This window comes from Anolis sagrei, chromosome 2, assembly GCF_037176765.1.
Source record: "Anolis sagrei isolate rAnoSag1 chromosome 2, rAnoSag1.mat, whole genome shotgun sequence".
Classification (NCBI taxonomy): domain Eukaryota; kingdom Metazoa; phylum Chordata; class Lepidosauria; order Squamata; family Dactyloidae; genus Anolis; species Anolis sagrei.
This window is the reverse complement of record NC_090022.1, coordinates 5,932,423-5,956,331: the sequence shown is the minus strand read 5'-3', so window position 1 is coordinate 5,956,331 and position 23,909 is coordinate 5,932,423. Positions and strand designations below refer to the sequence as shown.

Below are 23,909 nucleotides of genomic sequence, written 5' to 3'. Positions count from 1 at the left end.
CGTTACCCACTCGGCCAATCCCCCTCTGGCCTCCTTCAGAAGCCAGGATGGGCAGGGGTCTAGGATGGACGTGGTGGGTCTCATTCCTCCAAGTATCTTGTCCACATCCTCGGGTTTCACAAACTGAAAAGAATCCAACAAAATCAGACAAGCAGGTGCTTGTGTCACATCCACGGAGACTGCATTTAATGCGGCGTCCAGCCCAGAGCGGATCAAAGCGACTTTGTCTGCAAAGAACCGAGCAAATGCTTCACAACGCGTTGCCGGATTGTCAGGGCTCCCACCTGAGATAGGGGGAGTTAAAAGACCTCTGACAATCCGAAACAACTCCGCCGGACGGTTTTTTGCAGACGCAATAGTGGCCGCAAAGAAAGTTTTCTTTGCGGCTTTTATTGCCGCGGCATATGCCCTTAAAAAGGACACAAACCGTGTTCGGTTTGACTCGCTTAGGGTCCGAGCGTCACACGCTCTCTAGAACCCTCTTCCTTCGCTTCATCGCTGCCAGCTCCTCAGTGAACCAAGGGGCTGGTTTAGCTCGGTTACTTGAGAGGGGACGTTCCGGAGCGATCTTGTCAATAGCCCTGGTCATCTCCCCATTCCAGAGAGCGACCAAGGCCTCGACATGGTCACCTACCGCGGTGGCGGGAAACTCCCCAAGAGCCGTCAGGAATCCATTCGGATCCATTAGCCTCCTGGGGCGGACCATCTTAATGGGTCCTCCACCCTTGCGGAGGTTAGGGGGCGCAGTGAGCCTAAATCTAATCAGGAAGTGGTCGGTCCATGGCAACGGAGAAATAGACAGCTCCTCCACACCGCCACCCTGCTCCCATCCCTGGCAGAAAACCAAGTCCAATGTGTGTCCTGCACAGTGGGTGGGGCCAGTTATTCGTTGGGACAGCCCCATGGTTGCCATGGCGGATATGAAGTCCTGAGCCGCACCTGTGAGGGTTGCCTCGGCGTGGATGTTGAAGTCCCCCAGCACAAGAAGCCGTTGGGACTCCACCGCCAGGCTCGAGACCACCCCCGCTAGCTCAGGTAGGGAGACTGTAGTGCAGCGAGGTGGACGGTACACTAGCAGAATCCCTATTCTGTCCCGATCACCCACCCTCAGTTGGACACATTCAAAATTTGTGGTCTGCGGGATGGGGCTCCTGGTTAGATGGATGGAATCTCTATAGACCACTGCGACACCGCCTCCCCGTCCTCCGGCTCTTGGTTGGTGTTGCACGGAGAAACCTGGAGGACAAAGCTGGGAGAGGTTTACGCCCCCCGCTTCATCCAGCCAGGTCTCCGTGATGCACGCCAGATCTGCCCGCTCCTCCAGGATTAAATCCTGAATCCAGGTTGTTTTTCCGTTGACAGATCTGGCGTTCAACAACACCACCTTCAAGCCAGAGGGCCCGCTCACCTGGTTACACCAATTTACCTTAGGAGACCTATTGGGAATAGTTAATTTAGATAAGCGGTCCGAATTAGGCCGAATTCGAGGTCTCCTTCTCCCGCATCTCCTCCTTCCCACCACGACCTCTATGGGGGCCCCTCGGCTAGTGGAACACCTCCCCCCCTCCATGCCGCAGTCCCGAACCATGAGATTACTTTCTCCTACGCTTGTTGTTAGGTTTATTGGTTCTTGCCAGCATCCCCTCTCCCCCCCTCCCCCCTCCCCACCACACTTTCAATCACAGGCTCCAGACCACCTCCTCTTCTGCCCCCTCCGCTACACCAGAGCAACAGACACAGTACACAAAGGGGGGCAGGGGACCACATGGGTAGCAGCGATACAGATGGTAGTCGATGTTCCGACTGCTTCAATGGAACAGTTCTTAAAGTGCATAGATTTTAGGAGCAGTCCGTCAGTGATCGCAAATGATCGTAATTAGTTAGCAGCAACACACATTCAAAGGGCACATTAATAAAGTGCTAGGTCTAAAGTGCTCTACTTAGCGATAATAAAGTGCGGCACAGAGGGACAGTGAAGGGGCGAAAGTGCTGGTGCAATCTGGCAGCAGATGGCAGGCGCCTAAGTGCTCTATTTCGTTCTTATTACAATGACGACAGATGACAACAGATGACTACCAGGAATGTACTAGTTGGTATTATACGACTACCCCTTATGGGGTGGTAATGGTGGTAGTTAACTAAATATTGCTATGACCCCGGTGAGTCTCTAGACGGTTGGTAAACCAGCGGATGGGCTTCCGGAGTTGATAACTCGGGGGTGGGGCAGCACAGATGGTCAGTCACACTCTTGCTCAATGAGTAACAGCGAAGAAGCCAGCTTAAAGGTCTACACAAGAATCTACAAAGAATGGCCAGCAAAAGGTCCACACAGCGGTCTACACAAGAGGTCGGTTCACATCATTTCATTGGACCCATACATAGATAGTCAACACTGTCCTATGCGGCCTGATGGAATGGCTACGCAGCCATGCCTAGCTAGGGCAGCGCCCAATGGTATCTCTCTCGGAGCAACGGCTCCCGGTGGCGGCTAGGCCTCTTTGGCGGCTGCGGTACCCTCAGAGAAGGCCCCTGTAAGAGCCACGATGAAGCCAGGCAGCACACGATGATCTTCTCCGGGGGGGCCCCCACAGGATCCTGGCCTCTGTGCACAGGATCCTACACCTATGTGTAAATATGATCCCAAGCTATCTACATTTGTATTTCAGGTGAGAACAGGCTTACACTCCCACAAGGAAGTACCCAATAAATATGTTAAGAAAATGAAAATTGACATGTAAATCCCCAAGGAAGAAGCAGAAGAAGTAAGAGCGGAAACAGCAAGGATCCTGAAAGAGGCAAAACTTCCCTCCAGTAACATTACAAGGAAGGAAAGACAAGCCATCAGAGACCTCAACTCAGATCCTGACATCATCATTCTCCCAACAGACAAGGGGAATGCCTGTGCAGGTAGAACTGTACTAGGAGCTCCAATTTTGTTTGCTTTGCATTGAATATTTGTTGTAGTCCTAAGTTTCAGGGACTCTGCAGATAGGTGGCTTCTTTTGGCTGCAATCATAGGGCAAGCCACCTGTCAATTATCGTTAGGTTCCCTGGTCCCGCCCCCTTTTTGGGTTTTTGGAGGGAATAGGAGCCTTTTTGGGTTCAGTCTACACAGAGAAGCTTTTCGTGCAGGACATAATACCAAGAGCTCCTGTAGAAAGCTTCGTCTTCTACAGCTTGGCCGGGGAGATACAGCCCACGGCTTGGCCGGGAGATATACAGCCTTTCAGCTCCTTTGCTGAGGGAATCCGGTCTCACAGCACTTCAGCCAGCCATCACTGAAACCTGAACTCCTTCTTTTTTTCCCTTGGAAGTCTACAAAGCTATGCTTGGTAAGGGTCACTCGCGGAAGCCAGAAGCAGTTGGTACCGGGTGCAGGGGCTCCACGCCAACAGAGGCAAAGACAGACTGCTCAGATTAGAAGTTTAGGATTTCCCCATTAGTTAAAATACAGTTGTGAAGATAGTGCTTGTTCCCTGTGGACAAGATTGAGAGAGCCAATATACTATTATGAAAGCCTTAAAGTACCTGTTTGTTTTCAATAATAAAGAACTTTGTGAAACCTTTGAGCAATCTAAAGACTCTGTTTTAAGGAAATCCAAAGGCCTTTAATCTGAGGCAGCCCTGGCGTTCTGTTGGGCGCACAGAATTTATGTCCTGTCTACAGTCTTATGCACAGGCCCAGCGTGCGACAGCACAATGCCACTGTTCTGTCACGCGCTGGGCCTGTAAATAATTGTCTTTAAATAGGACGTGTGACTTGAGCCCAACGGGAAGCTAGGGGCCCCCGAAGAGAAGTTCTCAGAGATTTTATTTTATTTATTATTTATTTATTTACTTCATTTTTATACCGCATTTTTCAGCCCTTAGCAGGCGACTCAATGCGGTTTACAGTGCAATTAAAACACGACAGTACAACAACAGGATCGGCGACGTTGATCCACAACAATTAACGATCAGACAGGACAAATCAACAAACAACATATATAGCGTCTTAATTGAAATCGGATCCGTTCTCATAGTCGTTGTGCCGTTCCTATGTTCCTTTTACCGACTTCCTTAATTAGTTGCATTGCTTAGCCAAACGCTTGTTCATACAGCCAGGTCTTGACCATTCTCCGAAACGTCAGCAATGAAGGTGCCTGTCTGATGTCTGCCGGCAAGGCATTCCATAGCCGAGGGGCTACCACTGAGAAGGCCCTGTCTCTCGTCCCCGCCAAGCGCGCCTGTGACGCAGGTGGGATCGAGAGCAGGGCCTCCCCAGACGATCTTAATGTTCTAGTCGGTTCATAGGTGGAGATGCGTTCGGAGAGGTAAGCGGGGCCAGAACCGTTTAGGGCTTTATAGGCTAAAGCCAGCACCTTGAATTGTGCCCAGTAGCGAATTGGCAGCCAGTGGAGCTGGCTCAACAGAGGAGTGGTGTGCTCCCTGAGTGCCGCTCCCGTTAGCAACCTGGCTGCCGAGCGCTGGACCATCTGGAGCTTCCGGGCAGTCTTCAAGGGCAACCCCACGTAGAGCGCGTTGCAGTAATCAATCCGGGATGTAACCAGAGCGTGGACCACCGTGGCCAAATCAGACTTCCCAAGGTACGGGCGCAGCTGGCACACGAGTTTGAGTTGTGCAAATGCTCCCCTGGACACCGCCGAAACCTGGGGTTCCAAGCTTAGCGAAGAGTCCAGGATCACACCCAAGCTGCGAACCTGCGTCTTCAGGGGGAGTGTAACCCCGTCCAACACAGGCTGTAACCCTATACCCTGTTCGGCCTTTCGACTGACCAGGAGTGCCTCTGTCTTATCTGGATTCAATTTCAATTTGTTCGCCCTCATCCAGTCCGATACAGCGGCCAAGCAACGGTTCAGGACTTGAACAGCCTCCTTAGTAGTAGGTGGGAAGGAGTGACAGAGTTGGACGTCATCTGCATACAGATAACACCGCACCCCGAAACTCCGGATGATCTCTCCCAACGGCTTCATGTAGATGTTAAATAACATGGGGGACAATATTGAGCCCTGCGGAACCCCACAAGTCAATGGTTGTGAGGTAGAGCAGTTGTCCCCCAGCAACACCTTCTGAGTACGATCCTCTAGGAAGGACCTGAGCCACTGCAGAGCAGTGCCACCGAAGCCCATTCCCGCGAGGCGTCTCAGAAGGATACCGTGGTCGACGGTATCGAAGGCCGCTGAGAGGTCCAGCAGAACTAACAGGGACACACTCCCCCTGTCTAGCTCCCTGCGCAGATCATCCACTAAGGCGACCAAGGCTGTCTCGGTACCATGTCCCGGCCTGAAACCAGACTGTGCCGGATCTAGATAATCAGTGTCTGCCAAGAATACCTGGAGTTGTGAGGCCACCACACGTTCCAGGACTTTGCCCAAAAAGGGAAGATTGGAAACAGGCCGATAGTTGACGAATTGAGTGGGGTCCAGTGATGGTTTTTTCAACAGCGGTTTTATCACAGCTTGTTTTAAGCTGGCTGGAATTTTGCCTTCCCGAAGGGAGGCATTAACCACCACCTTCACCCACTCGGCCAATCCCCCTCTGGCCTCCTTTAGAAGCCAGGATGGGCGGGGTCTAGGATGCATGTGGTTGCCCTCATTCCTCCAAGTATCTTGTCCACATCCTCAGGTTTCACCAATTGAAATGAATCCAACGAAATCGGATAAGCAGATGCTCGTGTTACATCCTCTGAGACTGCCGTTAACATGGTGTCCAGGTCAGAACGGATCAAAGCGACTTTGTCCGCAAAGAACCGAGCAAATGCTTCACAGCGGGCCGTCAAGTTGTCAGGGTTCCCATCCGGCATGGTAGGATTTAATAGACCTCTGACAACTCGAAACAGCTCAGCTGGACGGTTCTTTGCGGACGCAATATTGGCCGCAAAGAAAGATTTCTTTGCCGCCTTTATTGCCACGGCATATGCCCTAAGAAGGGCAACATACCGTGTTCGGTTTAACTCACTCGGGTCCGAACGCCACACGCGCTCTAGTCTCCTCTTCCTTCGCTTCATCGCTGCCAGCTCCTCAGTGAACCAAGGAGCTGATTTAGCTCGGCTACTTGAGAGGGGACGTTCTGGAGCAATCGTGTCTATTGCCCTAGTCATCTCCCCATTCCAGAGAGACACCAGGGCATCAACAGGATCACCAACCGAGGAAGCGGGAAAATCCCCAAGAGCCGTCAGGAATCCGTTCGGATCCATAACCCTCCTGGGGCGGACCAACTTAATGGGTCCCCCACCTCTGCAGAGGTTAGGAGGTGCAGCAAGTCTAAAGCTGACCAGATAGTGGTCGGTCCATGGCAACGGAGAGATGGATAACTCCTTAACACCGCCACTTTGCTCCCATCCCTGACAGAAAACCAAGTCCAATGTGTGTCCAGCACTGTGAGTGGGGCCAGATACCTGTTGGGACAGCCCCATGGTTGCCATGGAAGACATGAAGTCCTGAGCCGCTCCTACTAGGGTAGTCTCGGCATGTACATTGAAGTCCCCCAGCACAAGAAGCCGTTGGGACTCCAACGCCAGGCTCGAGACCACCCCTGCTAGCTCAGGTAGGGAGACCGTAGTGCAGCGAGGTGGGCGGTACACTAACAGAATCCCTATTCTCTCCCGGTCACCCACCCTCAGGTAGACACATTCAAAATTGGTTGACTGCGGGATGGGGCCTCTGGTCAGAGGGATAGAATTTTTATAGACTACCGCAACTCCGCCTCCCCGCCCTCCAGGTCTCGATTGGTGCTGTACGAAGCCTGGTGGACAAAGCTGGGTCAGATTTACACCTCCGGCTTCGTCCAGCCAGGTCTCCGTAATGCACACCAGATCTGCCCGCTCCTCCAATATTATATCATGGATAAAATATGTTTTTCCGTTGACAGATCTGGCGTTCAACAGCACCACCTTCAACCCAGAGGGACCGCCATCCTTGGAACACCCACTTGCCACGTCAGGAGACCGATTACAAGTTCTTAAATTTCTTTTTCTATCTCTAGGCCGGATTTGAGTTATTTTAGATTTTTCATTATTTCTAGGCCGAATTGGCGGTCTCCCTTTCCCGCATCTCCCCCTCCCCGTTATGGTTTCTATGGGGACCCCTCGGCTAATGGAATACCTCTCTTCGTCCATATTGCACTTCAAGTTAGTGGCTTCATCCCATAGTTCTTCTAATGACTCCTCTTTGTAACATACAACCTCCTTCAAGCCCTTTCCTAACCTTGCAATGCAATTTCTAGGATCTAGCTCCCCACTCCACCCTCTATTCCCTCCCCAGGTTACCAACAATGCTGTTAAAAGATACCACGGGATGAGAGCCAACATGGATGAGCAGCGCTGGAGCAGCGTTGGTACAGTCACTAGCTTCAAGTATTAGCAGGTGTTAAAGTGCAAGATACAATAAGTGCTTTAACCTTACACGTTGTTAACAGTTAAAGTGCTATAATAAAGGCTTAATGGCATTAAAGTGCAAGAATTTAAAGTGCACTTAGCATTGAGGTAACAGAGGTCTAAAGTGCAGAATTATACTTGGTGGTCTAAAGTGCTGGCAGACGGAGAATTAGCAGCATTGGCCAAGATGGTCGTAATAATGATGTGGCAACAATGATTCAGATGTAATCTATGGACGGGTGATGTAAAAAACAGCGGATGGATCATTCAGTCTTTCCAGAGATGGTCCACACCGCGGTTGGTCAACACAATATCGGTCTACACAAAAGAGGTCAACACAAAAATGGACTACACACAACGGTCTGCACAACGGGTAGTTCACAAAGTTGGACAACACAATCAATGTATACGGCCTCAGTGATGGGGGCCCAGATGGTGAGGGCCCAGTCGGAACAGCACTCCCAGCGCAGCGGCCTGTTTGGTGAGGCCCAGATGGTAAAGGCCTCGCTGGAGCAAAAGGCCCCCACTCGCCTCCCCCCCCAGCAATCCGCGGGGGGGGATGAGCCTCGGCAGCGACCGGCCCGAAAAAGGGCCCAGAAGGTGAAGGGTCAGTGGCAGGACCCGGCTCGAGCGGCACTCACGGCGCTGCGGCCTACTTGGTGAGGCCCAGATGGAAAGGCCTCGCTGGGGCGGCGCTCTCGGCGTTCAGGTGGCGGCAGAGGCAGAAGGTCCCAGCGCTCCGCGGGGGGATGAATCTCGGCCCTGCTGGGTGAAGGAATCAGCTGGAACGGCTGGAACGGCGGGCTAGATCGGCGAGCTGGAACGAAGGGAAGCTGGAGCGATGGGGAGCCGGTGGTAACAGAACCGGCTCCTCCGGAGGGCGCGCGGCACGGCGGTGCAGGCGACCGAGGCGGTCCGAGGCCAGCCAGTCCAGCCACGCCAGCCAGCCAGCCAAGCCGTCCCGGTCCAAATCGCGGCAGTGGAAGATAGTCGAACCGCCGGACTCCCGCCGCTGTAGTTGTAAAATCCAGCTGTCGCAAGGTGATGGAAAGCGTCAGGAAGCCGGAAAGCAAGGAGCCCACAGCTGGAGCTACACAGGGCATGGCGGCCATGGCTATTAGCCGTGCTGAGTCATCCCGGGCCCGAACTGAGAGTGGAGGGAAAGCTCACTCACGCTGGGAGTCCTCTGCACCCCCGTCGGCAGAATGATGGTGGCAGTGGTCGGTAGTAGTCGGTAGATGGTTGCCGCGGAGATAGTAGGGAATAGAGAGGGAGCACATTCACAAGCCGATAATGGCAGCGGCCCGGGCTCTACCTCTCTCCTCTCCCCACCCTTCTTCACCCTTCCTCGGCTGTACTCCACCAAAATGACCTCCTAAGGCCGCCTCCGCGACCCTGGTTGTCACAGGTATAAGGAGCGATCTTCAGGGCTTTTGGATGGGGTCTGGGTGGGGAGGATTTAGATTGGATTCAGAGTTTTTTCCCTACCGTGGTGGAAGCTCGCTGTTACCACGTCGCCATCAAACCGGAAGTTTCCACCACAAATGATCTTTAGATGGCTTGTGAAGTATAACAAAGTCCTTTATTAATGAACAATCAAACAGAAACTTCTCTTATCTTCAGTAAAGATAAGCAAATGATTCCAGGCTTTTATGCAACTGGTGGCTTCCTAATCTTGCCCACGAAGGACAGGCAATTGTCTTCAATAACTGATTCTTTACTTTAAAGGAAAATCCCCTTTTTAACTTCTCCCAGGCTGATTGTAATCTAATCCTTACTGATGTGGGCTCCGCTACCGGGTCGAACTGCATCTTGATCACCGAGTGGACCTACCAGTAAGGCCAGTAGACTCTCCAGCTGGAGTTCTTTGGTCTTCCAAACTGTTCACCTTCACAAATTCCTCAAAGCTTTGGGGATGTTTCCCTGGAAATCTTTGGAGATCTTTTGATGCTCTTAAGACTGTTTCCCCCCAGAAAGTCTCAAGGGTTGAAGCTTTTGTACAGGAGAAGCTTGTACATGTCTTCTACATTAGCTTTCCTTACTGAGACTAACCAAAAAATGGCTCCCTTCCCAATTGCCCTGAGCAAGGGGCAGAACCAAAACTCAATGATGATGGACAGGTGACTTGCTCCATGGCTGCAACCAAAGGAAGCCACCTTTCTGCAGAACCCTGAAACCTTGGACTGCAAGCAAATATTTAATACAAAGCAAATAAAGTTGGAGCTCCTGGTACAGCCGCACCAGCACAGCCACAGTAATCATGGATACAGAACAATACAAGGAGAAGATCAGAAAACTCCTGGATCCTACTATATATAGAAAACTTAAACAAGACCCAACTTCCAAAATAACCAGGAAAACCAACACTCTGATTAAGAACTCCTCAATCAACTTTGACATACGACAAAAGCTATGAAAATCAGAAGCCCTTCCACCCAGGCTTTATGGACTCCCAAAAATCCACAAGGACTCCACCCCACTCAGACCTATAGTGAGTGCCATTGGATCCCCCACATACGACCTAGCAAAATTTCTTGCTGCACAGTTACAAAGTCATATTGGGCTCACTACACACTACATCAAGGACTCCGCCCACTTCATGGAAAAAATCAGCAATCTCAAGCTAAATAACAATGACAAACTGATCAGCTTCGATGTGGTGTCTCTATTTACCATGGTCCCGGTAGTAGACACCATTACACTAATCAACCAGAGGTTCCCAGAAGACATCACAGCTCTGTTTCACCATTGCCTCACCACCAGCTACTTTCAGTGGGACAATGAATTCTATGAACAGAAAGATGGAGTAGCTATGGGGAGTCCTCTCAGCCCGGTCATAGCTAATTTCTACATGTAACACTTTAAAAACAAGCCCTGGAACCAGCAACAAAAAAGCCTATGATATGGTTCAGATACGTGGATGACACTTTCACCATTTGGAGCCATGGAGAAGAAGAACTAAACAGGTTTCTGGACCATCTCAACAGCATCCACCCAAACATCCAGTTCACTATGGAAAAAGAAAATGAAGGAAGACTGGCTTTTCTAGATGTTCTAGTCATCCGTAAACCAGATCAACAGTTGGGTCACACCGTTTACAGAAAACCCACACACACAGAGATAGATATCTACATAAAAATTTCAACCATCACCCAAGTCAAAAAAGAAGCACCATTAAAACCTTGGCATACCGTGCAAAAAGTATCTGCGAACCCCACCTCCTCCAAGATGAACTGAACCACCTCAACTGGGCTCTACAGGCCAATGGAGACTCCACCTCAGACATCAGAAGAGCTGCAAGACAACCAAGAAGAAGCCACGAGAGTAAAGATGAAGATCCACCCAGAGGAAAAGTGTTCCTGCCATACATCAAGGGAACCGCTGACCGCATAGGGAAGCTGATGAAGAAACACAACATACAAACTATCTACAGACCCACCAAGAAAATCCAACTTTGCTGTAACCGCCACCAGGATCCCAGTAGAAAACATCATTGCCAATGTTGAATCAGCAATTTATCGCCTCACCGAGGAAGAAGCAGAAGAAGTAAGAGCGGAAACAGCAAGGATCCCGAAAAAGGCAAAACTTCCCTCCAGTAATATTACAAGGAAGGAACGACAAGCCATCAGAGATTTCAATTCAGATCCTGATATCCTCATTATGCCAGCAGACAAGGGGAATGCCACAGTAATCATGCATACAGAACAATACAAGGAGAAGATCAGAAAACTCCTGGACCCTACTATATATAAAAAACTCAAGCAAGACCCAACTTCCAAAATAACCAGGAAAACCAACACTCTGATTAAGAACTCCTCAATCAACTTTGACATACGACAACAGCTATGTAAATCGGAAGCCCTTCCACCCAGGCTTTATGGACTCCCCAAAATCCATAAGGACTCCACCCCACTCAGACCAATCGTGAGTGCCACTGGGTCCCCCACATATGACTTAGCCAAATTTCTTGCTGCACAGTTACAAAGCCACATTGGGCTCACAACACACTACATCAAGGACTCAGCCCACTTCATTGAAAAAATCAGCAATCTCAAGCTAAATACAAATGACAAACTGATCAGCTTTGATGTGGTATCTCTATTTACCATGGTCCCAGTTGCAGACACCATGGCACTCATCAACCAGAGGTTCCCAGAAGACATCACGGCTCTGTTTCACCATTGCCTCACCACCAGTTACTTTCAGTGGGACAATGAATTCTATGAACAGAAAGATGGAGTAGCTATGGGGAGCCCTCTCAGCCCGGTCATAGCTAACTTCTACATGGAACACTTTGAAAAACAAGCCTTGGAGACAGCAACCAAAAAGCCCACAATATGGTTCAGATATGTGGATGACACCTTCACCATTTGGAGCCATGGAGAAGAAGAACTCAACAGGTTCCTGGACCATCTTAACAGCATCCACCCAAACATCCAATTCACAATGGAAAATGAAAATGAAGGAAGACTGCCTTTTCTAAATGTCCTAGTTATCCGCAAACCAGATCAACAATTGGGTCACACCGTCTACAGAAAACCCCCACACACAGATAGATATCTACATAAAAACTCCAATCATCACCCAAGTCAAAAAAGAAGCACCATCAAAGCCTTGGCAGACCGTGCAAAAAGAATCTGCGAACCCCACCTCCTCCAAGATGAACTGAACCACCTCAACTGGGCTCTACAGGCCAATGGAGACTCCACCTCAGACATCAGAAGAGCTGCAAGACCAAGAACAAGCCACAAGAGTAAAGATGAAGATCTACCAGGAGGAAAAGTGTTCCTGCCATACATCAAGGGAACCACTGACCGCATAGGGAAGCTGATGAGGAAACACAACATACAAACAATCTACAAACCCACCAAGAAAATCCAACAAATGCTACGTTCAGCAAAGGACAAGAGGGATCCTCTCACCTCTGCAGGAGTCTACCGTATACCATGCAGCTGTGGACAAGTCTACATAGGGACCACCAAACGCAGCTCCCAGACACGCATCAAGGAACATGAAAGGCACTGAAGACTACTTCAACCAGAGAAGTCAGCCATAGCAGAGCACCTGATGAACCAGCCTGGACACAGCATATTATTTGAGAACACAGAAATGCTGGACCACACCAACAACCACCATGTCAGACTACACAGAGAAGCCGTTGAAATCCACAAGCATGTGGACAATTTCAACAGAAAGGAAGAGACCATGAAAATGAACAAAATCTGGCTACCAGTATTAAAAAACTCAAAAATTACAACAGCAAAACAGCAGAGAGGAAACAACCAGGCACAGATTAACACCTCTCAACAGGGGATTTTCCCAGGGTCAGCCAGGCCTTCAAATGCTAATGAAGGTGATCATTTGAAACATTCACACCTAGCTCCAGCAGGGAAGAGCTCCTTGCCCCACCCCAGCCATTCCACAGATATATAAACCCATTCTCCTAATTCTAACAGACCTCACAACCTCTGAGGATGTTTGCCATAGATGCAGGCAAAACGTCAGGAGAAATGCCTCTAGAACATGGCTCTATAGCCCGAAAAAACCCACAAGAACCTAATCCAATAAATGTTTTGTTCAGCAAAGGACAAGAGGGATCCTCTCACTTCTGCAGGAGTCTTCCGTATACCATGCAGCTGTGGACAAGTCTCCATAGGGACCACCAAACGCAGCGCCGAAACACGAATGAAGGAACATGAAAGGCACTGCAGACTACTTCAACCAGAGAAATCAGCCATAGCAGAGCACCTGATGAACCAACCTGGACACAGCATTTTATTTGAGAACACAAAAATGCTGGACCACTCTCACAACCACGTCAGACTACACAGAGAAGCCATTGAAATCCACAAACATGTGGACAATTTCAACAGAAAGGAGGAAACCATGAAAATGAACAAAATCTGGCTACCAGTATTAAAAAACTCTAAAATTACAACAGCACAACAACAGAGAGTAAACAAACAAGGACATCTAATCACCTCTCAACAAAAGATTGCTCCGGGCACTGCCAGGCAATCAAATGCTAATCAAGGTGGTCAGTTGAAACATTCACACCTAGCGCCAGCAGACAAGAGTCATTTGTCCCACCCTGGTCATTCCACAGATATATAAACCCTTTTTCCCAGTTCCAACAGACCTCACTACCTCTGAGGATGCTTGCCATAGATGCAGGTGAAACGTCAGGAGAAAATGCCTCTTGACCATGGACATATAGCCCGAAAAAACCTACAACAACCCACGGACATGTAAATCACCTCTACCTAATTCATTTGGATACATTCAATACATTTGTGAAGACATGTTCTGCATGTGTACCTAGACTTACTTACTCAATGCTATGTCTAACTTGAAGCCATAAGAGTAGGGCAACCAATAAGCAAATAAATGCAGATTTAGATTAAAAACTGCAGAATAAATTATTAATCTTAAATTACATTAATAGTACAAACATAAGAAAATCTTGGTTGAGATTCCGCATGGTAGATAATGTATAGCTAAGGCTAAGGTCCATTTCCAGATCTTGGTTATTAATAGCATGTAAACTGTTTTTTCTCTTAGCTATAAACTCCTTTTCATTATAAGTTTTATAAGGCTTTATTACAGTAATGCTAAAGGTTGGGTATATGCTGTATTGAAGGAGTGGAGATGTGGGAGAAAGGCCTATAAGGTCAAGTGGGAAGACAGTCCCCTCTTTGCTGCTTTACAGTGTTCACAAAGCAAGTACCATGCGTAGTCTTTCCTAGCACTAGACATTTCCTCTGGGATTTCTTTTTTGAATATCTAGTTTTTAAGATGGGTTAATTTTAGATTCATCTGCTATAAAATGTAAAAGTCCAGAGTGAATAATCAATCTTACTTTAATTTTCAACAGTTACCTGAGCACACAACACCAGCCGATTCGCGTGAGGCACAGAAATTTCTTGAATCAAATATACATTGGTCAAAGGCAACTTCTGTTCCCAAACATTTAGGTTCATAAGGGAAGATTCTGACATCCTTTCCAGTCCCAAAGAGAGATCCTCCTGGGGCTGACAGGGCAGCTCCACAGCCAAGTTCTCTGCACACGACTTGAGCAGCACGCAGGTCCCATCTGCCATCACACACTGGCCACCATTTCAAATAGTCAAACATTTCAACTCTGCCAGAGCAACGGTTTGTGCCATTCACCAATCTGGTTCCTGTTGGTTTTGGAAGAACAAAAGCTTTAATTGATTTGAAGGCCAATTCCATGATTTCTCTTGCATACTTTCCTGGTTATAGGACCTCTCTTAGTGAGACATAAGCTGGCAATTGTGATATGAATGCAAGAGTGTCGCAAAGGCCTGCAGCAGAACTCCTATCTCCCAGGAATACTCCTTTGTTGGACACTCCCCATTCATAGCCAATAGTCCACATATTCATTTGGAGACCTCTCCCTCCCATTTGTAGAGTTCTGTCTTTGGTCTTTCAGTGAACTGAGGAAAACTGAGTTACAGTTTAGAGTGGGACTGGATTTTAGAATTGAGGATCGCAGAGGAATCTCTGTTCTCCTTCAACTTTCCATTTCCATAGGCAAGATTCTCCAATGATAACAACCAGCTTGGAATATAAGATAATAATCCTAATAAAAAACCCTCCAGCTAGATAGAACTGAACTGCTTCCTGCTTCTTGGCCGGAGTTGGAGTGGATGGCTCGCAAGGATTCTATGATTCTATGAACAGCTGAGCAAAACCTAAGCAGAAAGAATCATAGATCCATAGAGTTGGAAGAGACCTCACGGGCCATTCAGTCCAACCCCATTCTACCAAGAAGCAGGAAAATTGCATTCAAAGCACCCCTGACAGATGGCCATCCAGAGTTAAGATCTTGAGTTTATGGTTGGATTTAATGGGGAAATCAGCCTCAGGGAAGAGCCAGAGGCAAATCACCCACTGGGCAAAGCTTCCAGGTGCTTTTAGGGAGAACTTACTATATAAGCCTCAGGGGCCCATGTGCTTAGAGAGAGGAGCACAAGGTATGTGGGAAGGGGAGGGGGTCCTAGGCTGGGCAGGCAGAAGGCCCGGGCTCCCAACTCCCAAAAACAACCCAGACCCCCTGGAAGTGCTGGAGCCATGAGTAGCCGGGGACCGTTGGGTTGGGGAGATTCTATTTCTTGAAGCCTCTGGCTCGACATGATTCAGTAGAGAACAGTAGAGAACAACACTCAAAACCAGGGGAATTCTAGACAGGAAACAATCAGGGCCAGCTAATAATCTCCCAATGAACGATTCCTCCAGGCAATAAGCAGCCAGACCTTGAAACTGCAAAGCCAATAAATGATAATCAAGGTGGCCAATTACAACCTTCCCACCTGCCTCAAACAGACAAGAGTTCTTTCTCAAACCCTGGACATTCCATAGACATATAAATCCCACTTGCCTAGTTTATGACAGACCTCACAACTTCTGAGGGTGCCAGCTGTAGATGCAGGTGAAATGTCAGGAGAGAATGCTTCTGGAACATGGTCATATAGCCCAGAAAATTCACAGTAACCCAATGATTCAGTTTGTTTTCCAACTTTGTAACTACTCCTAACTATATCAGAACAGCATTGCCTTCCTGTAAGAGAGACCTTTCCATGCCAATTCCAATTTTTTGCTTGGAAGAAAAGGTTCCTTTTAAAACTCTCCATTTCTTTCTTTCTCCTTTTATATGCCCTTTCCTCAGTGTGCATGTGCATAAGGGATCTTCCCTTCCACAATAATCTCCCCACTGGATCACTGAAATCAATGGGAGGGGGCAACTATTCCATATGGACTTCCCTTGTGATTGTAAACAGTGGCATTGTCCAGTAGGTGGTTTACGGTCCACACGGCCTTTCACGAATATCTTTAGAATCATGGAATCAAAGAGTTGGAAGAGACCTCATGGGCCATCCCGTCTAACCCCCTGCCAAGAAGCAGGAATATTGTATTCAAATCACCCCTGACAAATGGCCATCCAGCCTCTGCTTAAAAGCTTCCAAAGAAGGAGTCTCCACCACACTCCGGGGCAGAGAGTTCCACTGCTGAACGGCTCTCACAGTCAGGAAGTTCTTCCTCGTGTTCAGATGGAATCTCCTCTCTTGTAGTTTGAAGCCATTGTTCCATTGCGTCCTAGTCTCCAAGGAAGCAGAAAACAAGCTTGCTCCCTCCTCCTCCCTGTGGCTTCCTCTCACATATTTATACATGGCTCTCATATCTCCTCTCAGCCTTCTCTTCTTCAGGCTAAACATGCCCAGTTCCCTAAGCCGCTCCTCATAGGGCTTGTTCTCCAGACCCTTGATCATTTTAGTGAGGATTTCACCTCAGAAGGGAAGAATAAGCAGGATCTCTTGCCCTAAATTAAATAAACAGTTCTTCTCTTTTGCTGCTTCCATCATATTATTATTAATTTTAAAAGCAAAACAAATTGTTTACTCAAACACCTTCTCTTTGCTCCTCTGGATATCTTTTCTCCTCTGAAAACATCTGGCTGAATCCTGTTCAAGGAGGTTTGATGTTTCAGAAAAGGTCACCAAGTGACGAAAAGTCCTTCAGTGTTGACTCCTCGTGCTTGTCATCTTTATTTCTCTGAATGGCTTTGCCCCCCTCCCTTCCCCTATGATGACTTATTGGGAACCTTTTAAGGTTTTTATGGCAACCTAAAGCCACCAGCTATCATTTAATTTTTTTGTAGCTCAGCAGCGTCCATCCTGGTTGGTACTTGAATGGGAGATTAGCAACAATTGTCAGATCTATTTCACAGGAAAAAATAGACAATTTGTCCTCTTTGTCTTAGAAAGACTTATGACATTCATGAGGTGGCCATAAATTGAGAGGCTACTGGAAGGCAGAAGTACAAACCAAGTTTTTTCTTTTTTTTTTAAAAAAAATATTCTTTATTGAAATTTTCATGAAAATAAAATAAAATAGTATATATGAAGAAAAGTGAGAAGAGAGAAAAGAGAGGGGAAAAAAAGGAAAAAGAAAAAAAAAGGGAGGAGGGAAAAGAAGAGGAGAAAGGGGAGGAGGAAGAAGAAGAAGAAGAAAAAAAGGAAATTAAAAGTTGACCTCCTTGTATCTTCGGAAAATCTTATCAGTCTTTTTATAGTTTGTATTGTTGTTTTTCTTCTTTCCCTCTTTTTGACGTATTTCAGTCTATTTTTATATTTCTTAGACTACTATTTCTTCTTTCTTCTTTTTTAGATATTCTGTGACTTCACTCCAGTCCGTTTCTTTCCTTTTAATTTCTTTGTTCTTTAACAGTAGAAAGGTTAATTTGTCTAGGTTCCTAATATCCAGCATTTTAGTTACCCAGTCATTTATCTCCGGGATCTCTTCTTGTCTCCACACTTTGGCGTAGCACATTCTTGCTGCTGTCAAGGCCAAGAATAGTATTTTATCCTTATTTTCCTCTAATTTTCTATCATACATCCCAAGCAGCAGGATCTCTGGTTTCAGGGGTAGCTGTTTTTTCAGCATACTTTGAATTTCTTTATGTATTTTCCTCCAAAAAATCTTCGCCTTGTCACATGTCCACCATGCATGAAAAAAGGACCCTTCTTTACTCCTGCATTTCCAGCAGGCTGTGCTGGTATTATTGTATATTCTGCCTAATTTTTTCGGGGTTAAGTACCATCTTTGCGACATTTTCACCCAATTTTCCCTAAGCTCTATTGCATACGTATACTTTAATCTTTTTCTCCAAATTTCCTTCCACTCTTCTTTCCTGATGTTTCTCTGTATGTTTTCATTCCATCTTCTCATGTAGTTTTTCTCCTCCTTTTGTCCCAGGTGCCATTCTAATAATTTTTTATATAGCTTAGTTATCAACTTCCTTTCTGTTTCCATGATGTTGTCCCAGAATTCGTTACCTTGTGCAAAGCCTAATTTCCTATCCAATTTAAATTTTTCTTTGATTTGCCAATACTGAAACCATGTTATATTTTTGTCAATTAGGACTAATTCCTGCTGTTCTTTTATTTCTGTCTCCCCTTGTCTAATTTTTAATATTTCCCTGTAAACGGGCCAGTCATTCCACCCTAGACACCTTCTTTGCGTCGCCTCCAGAGGCGATACCCAGAGTGGTGTTCTGGTGTACAGTTTTACTCTGTACTTTTCCCAAACTTTTAATATTGCAGACCTTGTGAAATGATTCCCAATTTTTTTTTCTTTTTCTTTCCCTTTATACCAAATGTAATGGTGCCACCCCGCTCTTAAATCTATTCCCTTAGCAATTTAGGGTTAGCAATTTCTTTTTCTTGAGCATAGTCCAGTCTCTGGCCCATGTTAGGGCACAGGCTTCAAAGTAGGTTTTTAAATCCGGGGCTGCCAATCCACCTCTTTCTTTTTGTTCTATTAAATTTTTATAGTGTATCCTTGGTTTCTTATTGTCCCATATAAATTTTGAAATATCTCTGTTCCATTTTTTAATCAAATTCATATTCCTAATTATAGGTAAATTCTGAAATAAGAATATCATTTTCGGTAAAATTTTCATCTTAATTGATGCAATCCTCCCCATTAGTGATAAGTCTGATTTTTTCCATTTTTCCATATCTTCTTTAATTTTTTTCCATTTATTTAAATAATTATTTTGTAAAAGATGCAAATTTTTTGCCGTTATCTGGATCCCTAGATACTTTATTTTTGGAACGATTTGTACATTCCATGTTCTTTTAATCTCTTCCTTTTCCCTTTCTCCAATGTTTTTTGTTATTGCTTTTGTCTTTTCCAGATTTATTTTAAACCCTGCCACTTCACCATAGTTTTTTATTTCTTCTAGCCAAATTCCTGTTTTTTCTTTTGGGTTTTCTATGATACAAATTATGTCATCTGCAAATGCTTTATATTTGTAGTCCAATCCTTGTACTCTAGCACCTTCTAGCGCCTTCTCTTCTCTTATTCTTTTTAGCATTACTTCTAGTGATAGGACAAATATTAGGGGTGAAAGGGGGCAGCCCTGTCTCGTTCCTTTTTCTATCTGGATCTTCTCTGTTTCCCGTCCATTAATTATAATTTTGGCCTCTTGTTTTTCATAAATTGCTTCTATCGAGTTTTGAAAATAATAACCCACATCCATCTCTCTCATTAAAAATTTTAAAAAATCCCAATTGACATTATCAAATGCCTTCTCGGCATCCACGGCCATAAACATTACTTTCTTTTGGTGGTAAATTTCGTAATACTCAATCAAGTCTATCACTGTTCTCACATTATCTTTCTGTTGTCTATTAGGCAAAAAGCCTGCTTGATCTTCCTCTATATATAAATCTAATATTATTTTTAATCTTTCCGCTAGAATGCTAGTAAAAATCTTATAGTCTACGTTGAGTAGCGATATTGGGCGGTAATTTTTAACTTCTTCTGGGTCCGAATTCTCCTTGTGTATTACTGATATATTGGCCTGTCTCCAGGAATTTGGTATTTCTTTATATATTCTTATATTATTCATTATTTTCTTCAGGTATGGTGTGAGTTCTTGTTGGAAGGTTTTATAGTAGCCAGATGATAGTCCATCTGGACCTGGTGCTTTATTCGGTTTTAGATTTTTTATTGCCGTTTTTATCTCTTGTTCGGATATTTCCTTGTTAAGAATTTCCCTTTGTTTATCTGACATCTTTTGTATATTTTGTTTTCCTAAATATTGATTTATCTTTTCCCTATCAATTTTCTCATTCTGGTATAATTTCTTGTAGAAGTTAAAGAATTGACCTCTAATCTCTTCTTCTTGAGTATATGTTTTGTCTTTATCTCTTATTTTAATTATATATGATTTTTCTCTTTTTTTCCGTAGCTTATTCGCTAACCATCTTCCTGATTTGTTAGCGTTCATGAAATAATTTTGTCTTATATATTTTAATTGTTTCTCTTTCTCCTCTAATTCCAATAAGTCTATTTGCTTCCGTAGATTCTCTACCTTACTTTTTGCTTCTTTATTCTTTGGACTTTTTTTGAGTTTTTGTTCTTCCTTTTCTAATTCTCCCTTTATTTCATTCATTTTTTTCCTTTTCTGCTTATTTCTGATTATTTTTTGTTGTATAAAGTGACCCCGGATTACTGCTTTACTTGCTTCCCACAAGTTTGATATGCTTGTTTCTGTGTTATCATTTAATTCAAAATATTCTTTTAATTTGTTTCTGATTTTTTCAATATCTTTCTCTCTTTTTATCAAATTTTCGTCTAATCTCCATCTTCTTGATCTACCTCCTATTTCCATTCTTAGCTCCAGCAGGCAGTGGTCTGAATCAGTCCTTGGAAGGATCTTAAAGCTCTTTATTTTCCCTATCAATTGCATTGTTGACCACATCATATCTATCCTGGACCAGTTTTGGAACCTGGCCGAATAATATGTATAATCTTTTTTGTTTCCATTTTTTGTTCTCCAAATATCTTTTAGATTTAATTTTTTCATCATCCTTATCATTATACTAGGGAGGTTTCCTTTATCTTTGGTTTTCTTAGTATTGTAGTTTGTCTTACTTCTGTCTAATTCTCTATCTATAACCCCATTGAAGTCCCCCATAATTATTAAGTGATCGTATTCCTGTTCATCTATCTTCTTTTTCAATTTCTCTGTAAATTTTATCTTGGAGTCATTGGGCGCATAAATGTTGCAGATTAGGATTTTTTGATCTTGTATTCTTATATTTACCCCCAGGAACCTTCCCTCCTCATCCTTGAATGCTAGCTCCGCTGGAATGTCTCTGTTTACATATATTACCACCCCCCCCTTTTTTTTCCTGTGCTGAGGCAATGAATGACTGGCCCAAACTTTTATTTTCTAAGTGCTTTATATGGTCTTCCCTTATGTGAGTTTCTTGGAGTGATATAATATGAAACTTTCCCTTTTTTAGATTGTAAAAAACTTTATTTCTTTTATTTTGAGAATTTAATCCATTAATATTATTTGAATATATTTTTATCTCTTCCATCATTTATTGTTTTTTTCTCCGGTCCCTTCTTCCCTTCCTCTCTGCTCTTCCTCTGTTTCCTCTCTCTCCTCTTCTTCCTCTCCTTCAATCCCTACGTCTCCTCCATTTTTTGTAACATCTTCTTCGGGTCCGTCTCGTTCCTGTCCATTTAAGTTTTGTTTACCGTTTGTTCTTTCCATGTTCGTCTCTCTCTCTCTTCTTTCTCTCTCTCTTGTTCCCTTATTCTTTCTTCTAGTTCTTTTTTCCTTATTTTTCCCTTTGTTGGATCTTTACTCTTTTCCTTTTCCTCCCGTTTTATCTTTTCCAGGAATTCTTTTGCTCTTTCGACGCTTTTAATCCAATATCTCTGTTCTCCATATGATGCCATCAGACCTTCCTCTCGTTCCCATCTGTATCTTATTCTCAGCCTTTTTAGTTCTTCTGTTAGAAAATTGTATTTTCTCCTTTTCGTTAACACTGTGTTTGGGTATTCTTTCAGAATGATGACTTTTTTCCCCTTGTAATAAACTGTTCTCCTGTTGTTTATTTTTAGAACTTCATCCCTTGTCGTTTTCTTTGCAAAGTGCACCACCACATCTCTTGCTACTCTATTTCTTGTCGCAAAATTTGTGTTTACTCTATAGACTCTATCCGTTTGGTCTTGCATCTCTTGATCTGTATATTCTAGCAATTCCGCTAGAATGTCAATCACTTTGTCTCTTATATTCTCTTTGGGGTCTTCTTCGATATTTCTCAGTCTCAATTGAAATTCTAATTCTTTCGCTTCCATCCTTTCACATTTTTCCTCTAATTTTGTTGTTTTCTGTTCTAAGTTTCTAATTTTTGTCTGCATAGCTTCTTGTGTCTTCTTGATTTCTGCCTTTTCCATTTTCAAGTCTTTGAACTCTTGTTGCATTAGTGTTAACTCCCTCTTTACTCCTCCAATTTCTTCTTTTATTTCCTTTTTCAGGTCTGCCATCTGTTCCTGAGATGCTTTCTGTGCTGCGTCCTGTTTCTCTTTCACTGATTGTATCTCCTTCATCACTTTCTCTGTCATTTTCTCGAGTAGATCTTTAAGCGTTTGTTCTTCCATCAGGGAGGCTCTTCTTGTAGCGCTTTTCATTTCCTTCTGTTCCTTGTCCTTATCACCCTTCTCACTCTTTTCCGTCTTGTCCACCTTGTCCATCTTATCTGTCTTGTTTCTTGTATTATACATCTTTGCAAAATTCGGCTGGTCTTTTCTTTTCTCAGTATGTCTTTAATCCTTCTTTTTTTCTCTTTCTGATATTCTTTATCTAATTGTGCAAAATAATATTTATATTTACTTCAGATGTACTTATACAGAAATATTCTTTTCTATGTGCTTTATCCCCTTTTAAATCTCTTTGTCTAGCTTGTTTCCCTAGATTTCCTAGATTTCAAATTTTTTTGTTTCTATTTGTATTATTAATAATTTTTATGATTTTTATTTATTATTATTTATTTTTATTTATTATTATTATTATTATTATTTATTTTTAATTTATTATTTATTTATTTATTTATTTCTTGCATTTATTGACCGCCCCTCTCAGCCCGAGGGCGACTCGGGGCGGTGAACAGCAACAAAAAGACAGTGTACAATAAATCACGACAATACAAACCAGACAAATACAACATAACATATACTTATACTAAAAATCCGCTTCGTCAAGTCCTGGGGTCATAGCCAAAATTCATAGTCCTAGTTCATTCCAGTGTCGTTTCAAGATACACTCAGTTGAAGGCCTGCTCGAAGAGCCATGTTTTCAGGCCCCTACGAAAGGACATCAAGGAGGGCGCCTGTCTAACCTCAGCAGGGAGGGTATTCCACAGCCGGGGGGCCACCACCGAGAAGGCCCGCTCTCTCGTCCCCGCCAGACGTGCCTGTGAGGCAGGCGGGACCGAGAGAAGGGCCTCCCCGGATGATCTCAAGGCCCTCGTGGGCTCGTAGGCCGAGATGCGGTCTGCAAGGTATTTTGGGCCGGAACCGTTTAGGGCTTTGTAGGATAACACCAGCACCTTAAATTGGGCCCGGTAGCGAATCGGCAGCCAGTGGAGCTGGGACAGCAGGGGCGTTGTATGCTCTCTGCGTCCTGCTCCCGTTAACAACATGGCTGCCGCGCGTTGGACTAGCTGAAGCTTCCGGGCCGTCTTCAAGGGCAGCCCCACGTAGAGAGCGTTGCAGTAGTCGAGGCGGGATGTGACCAAAGCGTGTACCACCGTGGCCAAGTCAGACTTCCCAAGATACGGGCGCAGCTGGCGCACGAGCCTAAGCTGTGCAAATGCTCCCCTGGTCACCGCTGAAACCTGAGGCTCCAGGCTCAGCGATGAGTCCAGGGTCACACCCAAGCTGCGAACCTGCGCCTTCAAGGGGAGTGCGACCCCGTCCAGCACAGGCTGTAACCCTATACCCTGTTCGGCCTTGCGACTGACCAGGAGTACCTCTGTCTTGTCTGGATTTAGTTTCAGTTTGTTCGCCCTCATCCAGACCATTACAGCGGCCAGGCACCGGTTCAGGACTTCGACGGCCTCCTTAGTAGCAGGTGGGAAGGAGTGACAGAGTTGGACGTCATCTGCGTACAGGTGACACCGCACCCCGAAACTCCGGATGATCTCAC

General features: G+C 45.2%; 1 protein-coding gene across 1 annotated transcript in view; it reads right to left on the bottom strand.

The window, feature by feature from the left end:
* Nucleotides 1-22,486, bottom strand: part of LOC132765866 (scavenger receptor cysteine-rich domain-containing group B protein-like) — a 37,289-nt gene extending 14,803 nt beyond the window's left edge. The window contains exons 1-2 of the mRNA XM_067463261.1: nt 21,565-22,486; nt 14,254-14,556 (exon numbers count right to left, since the gene is read on the bottom strand). Coding sequence (XP_067319362.1) covers nt 14,254-14,556; nt 21,565-22,486 — 1,225 coding nt within the window. The remainder of the gene's footprint in view (nt 1-14,253; nt 14,557-21,564) is intronic.
* Nucleotides 22,487-23,909: the final 1,423 nt, after the last annotated feature.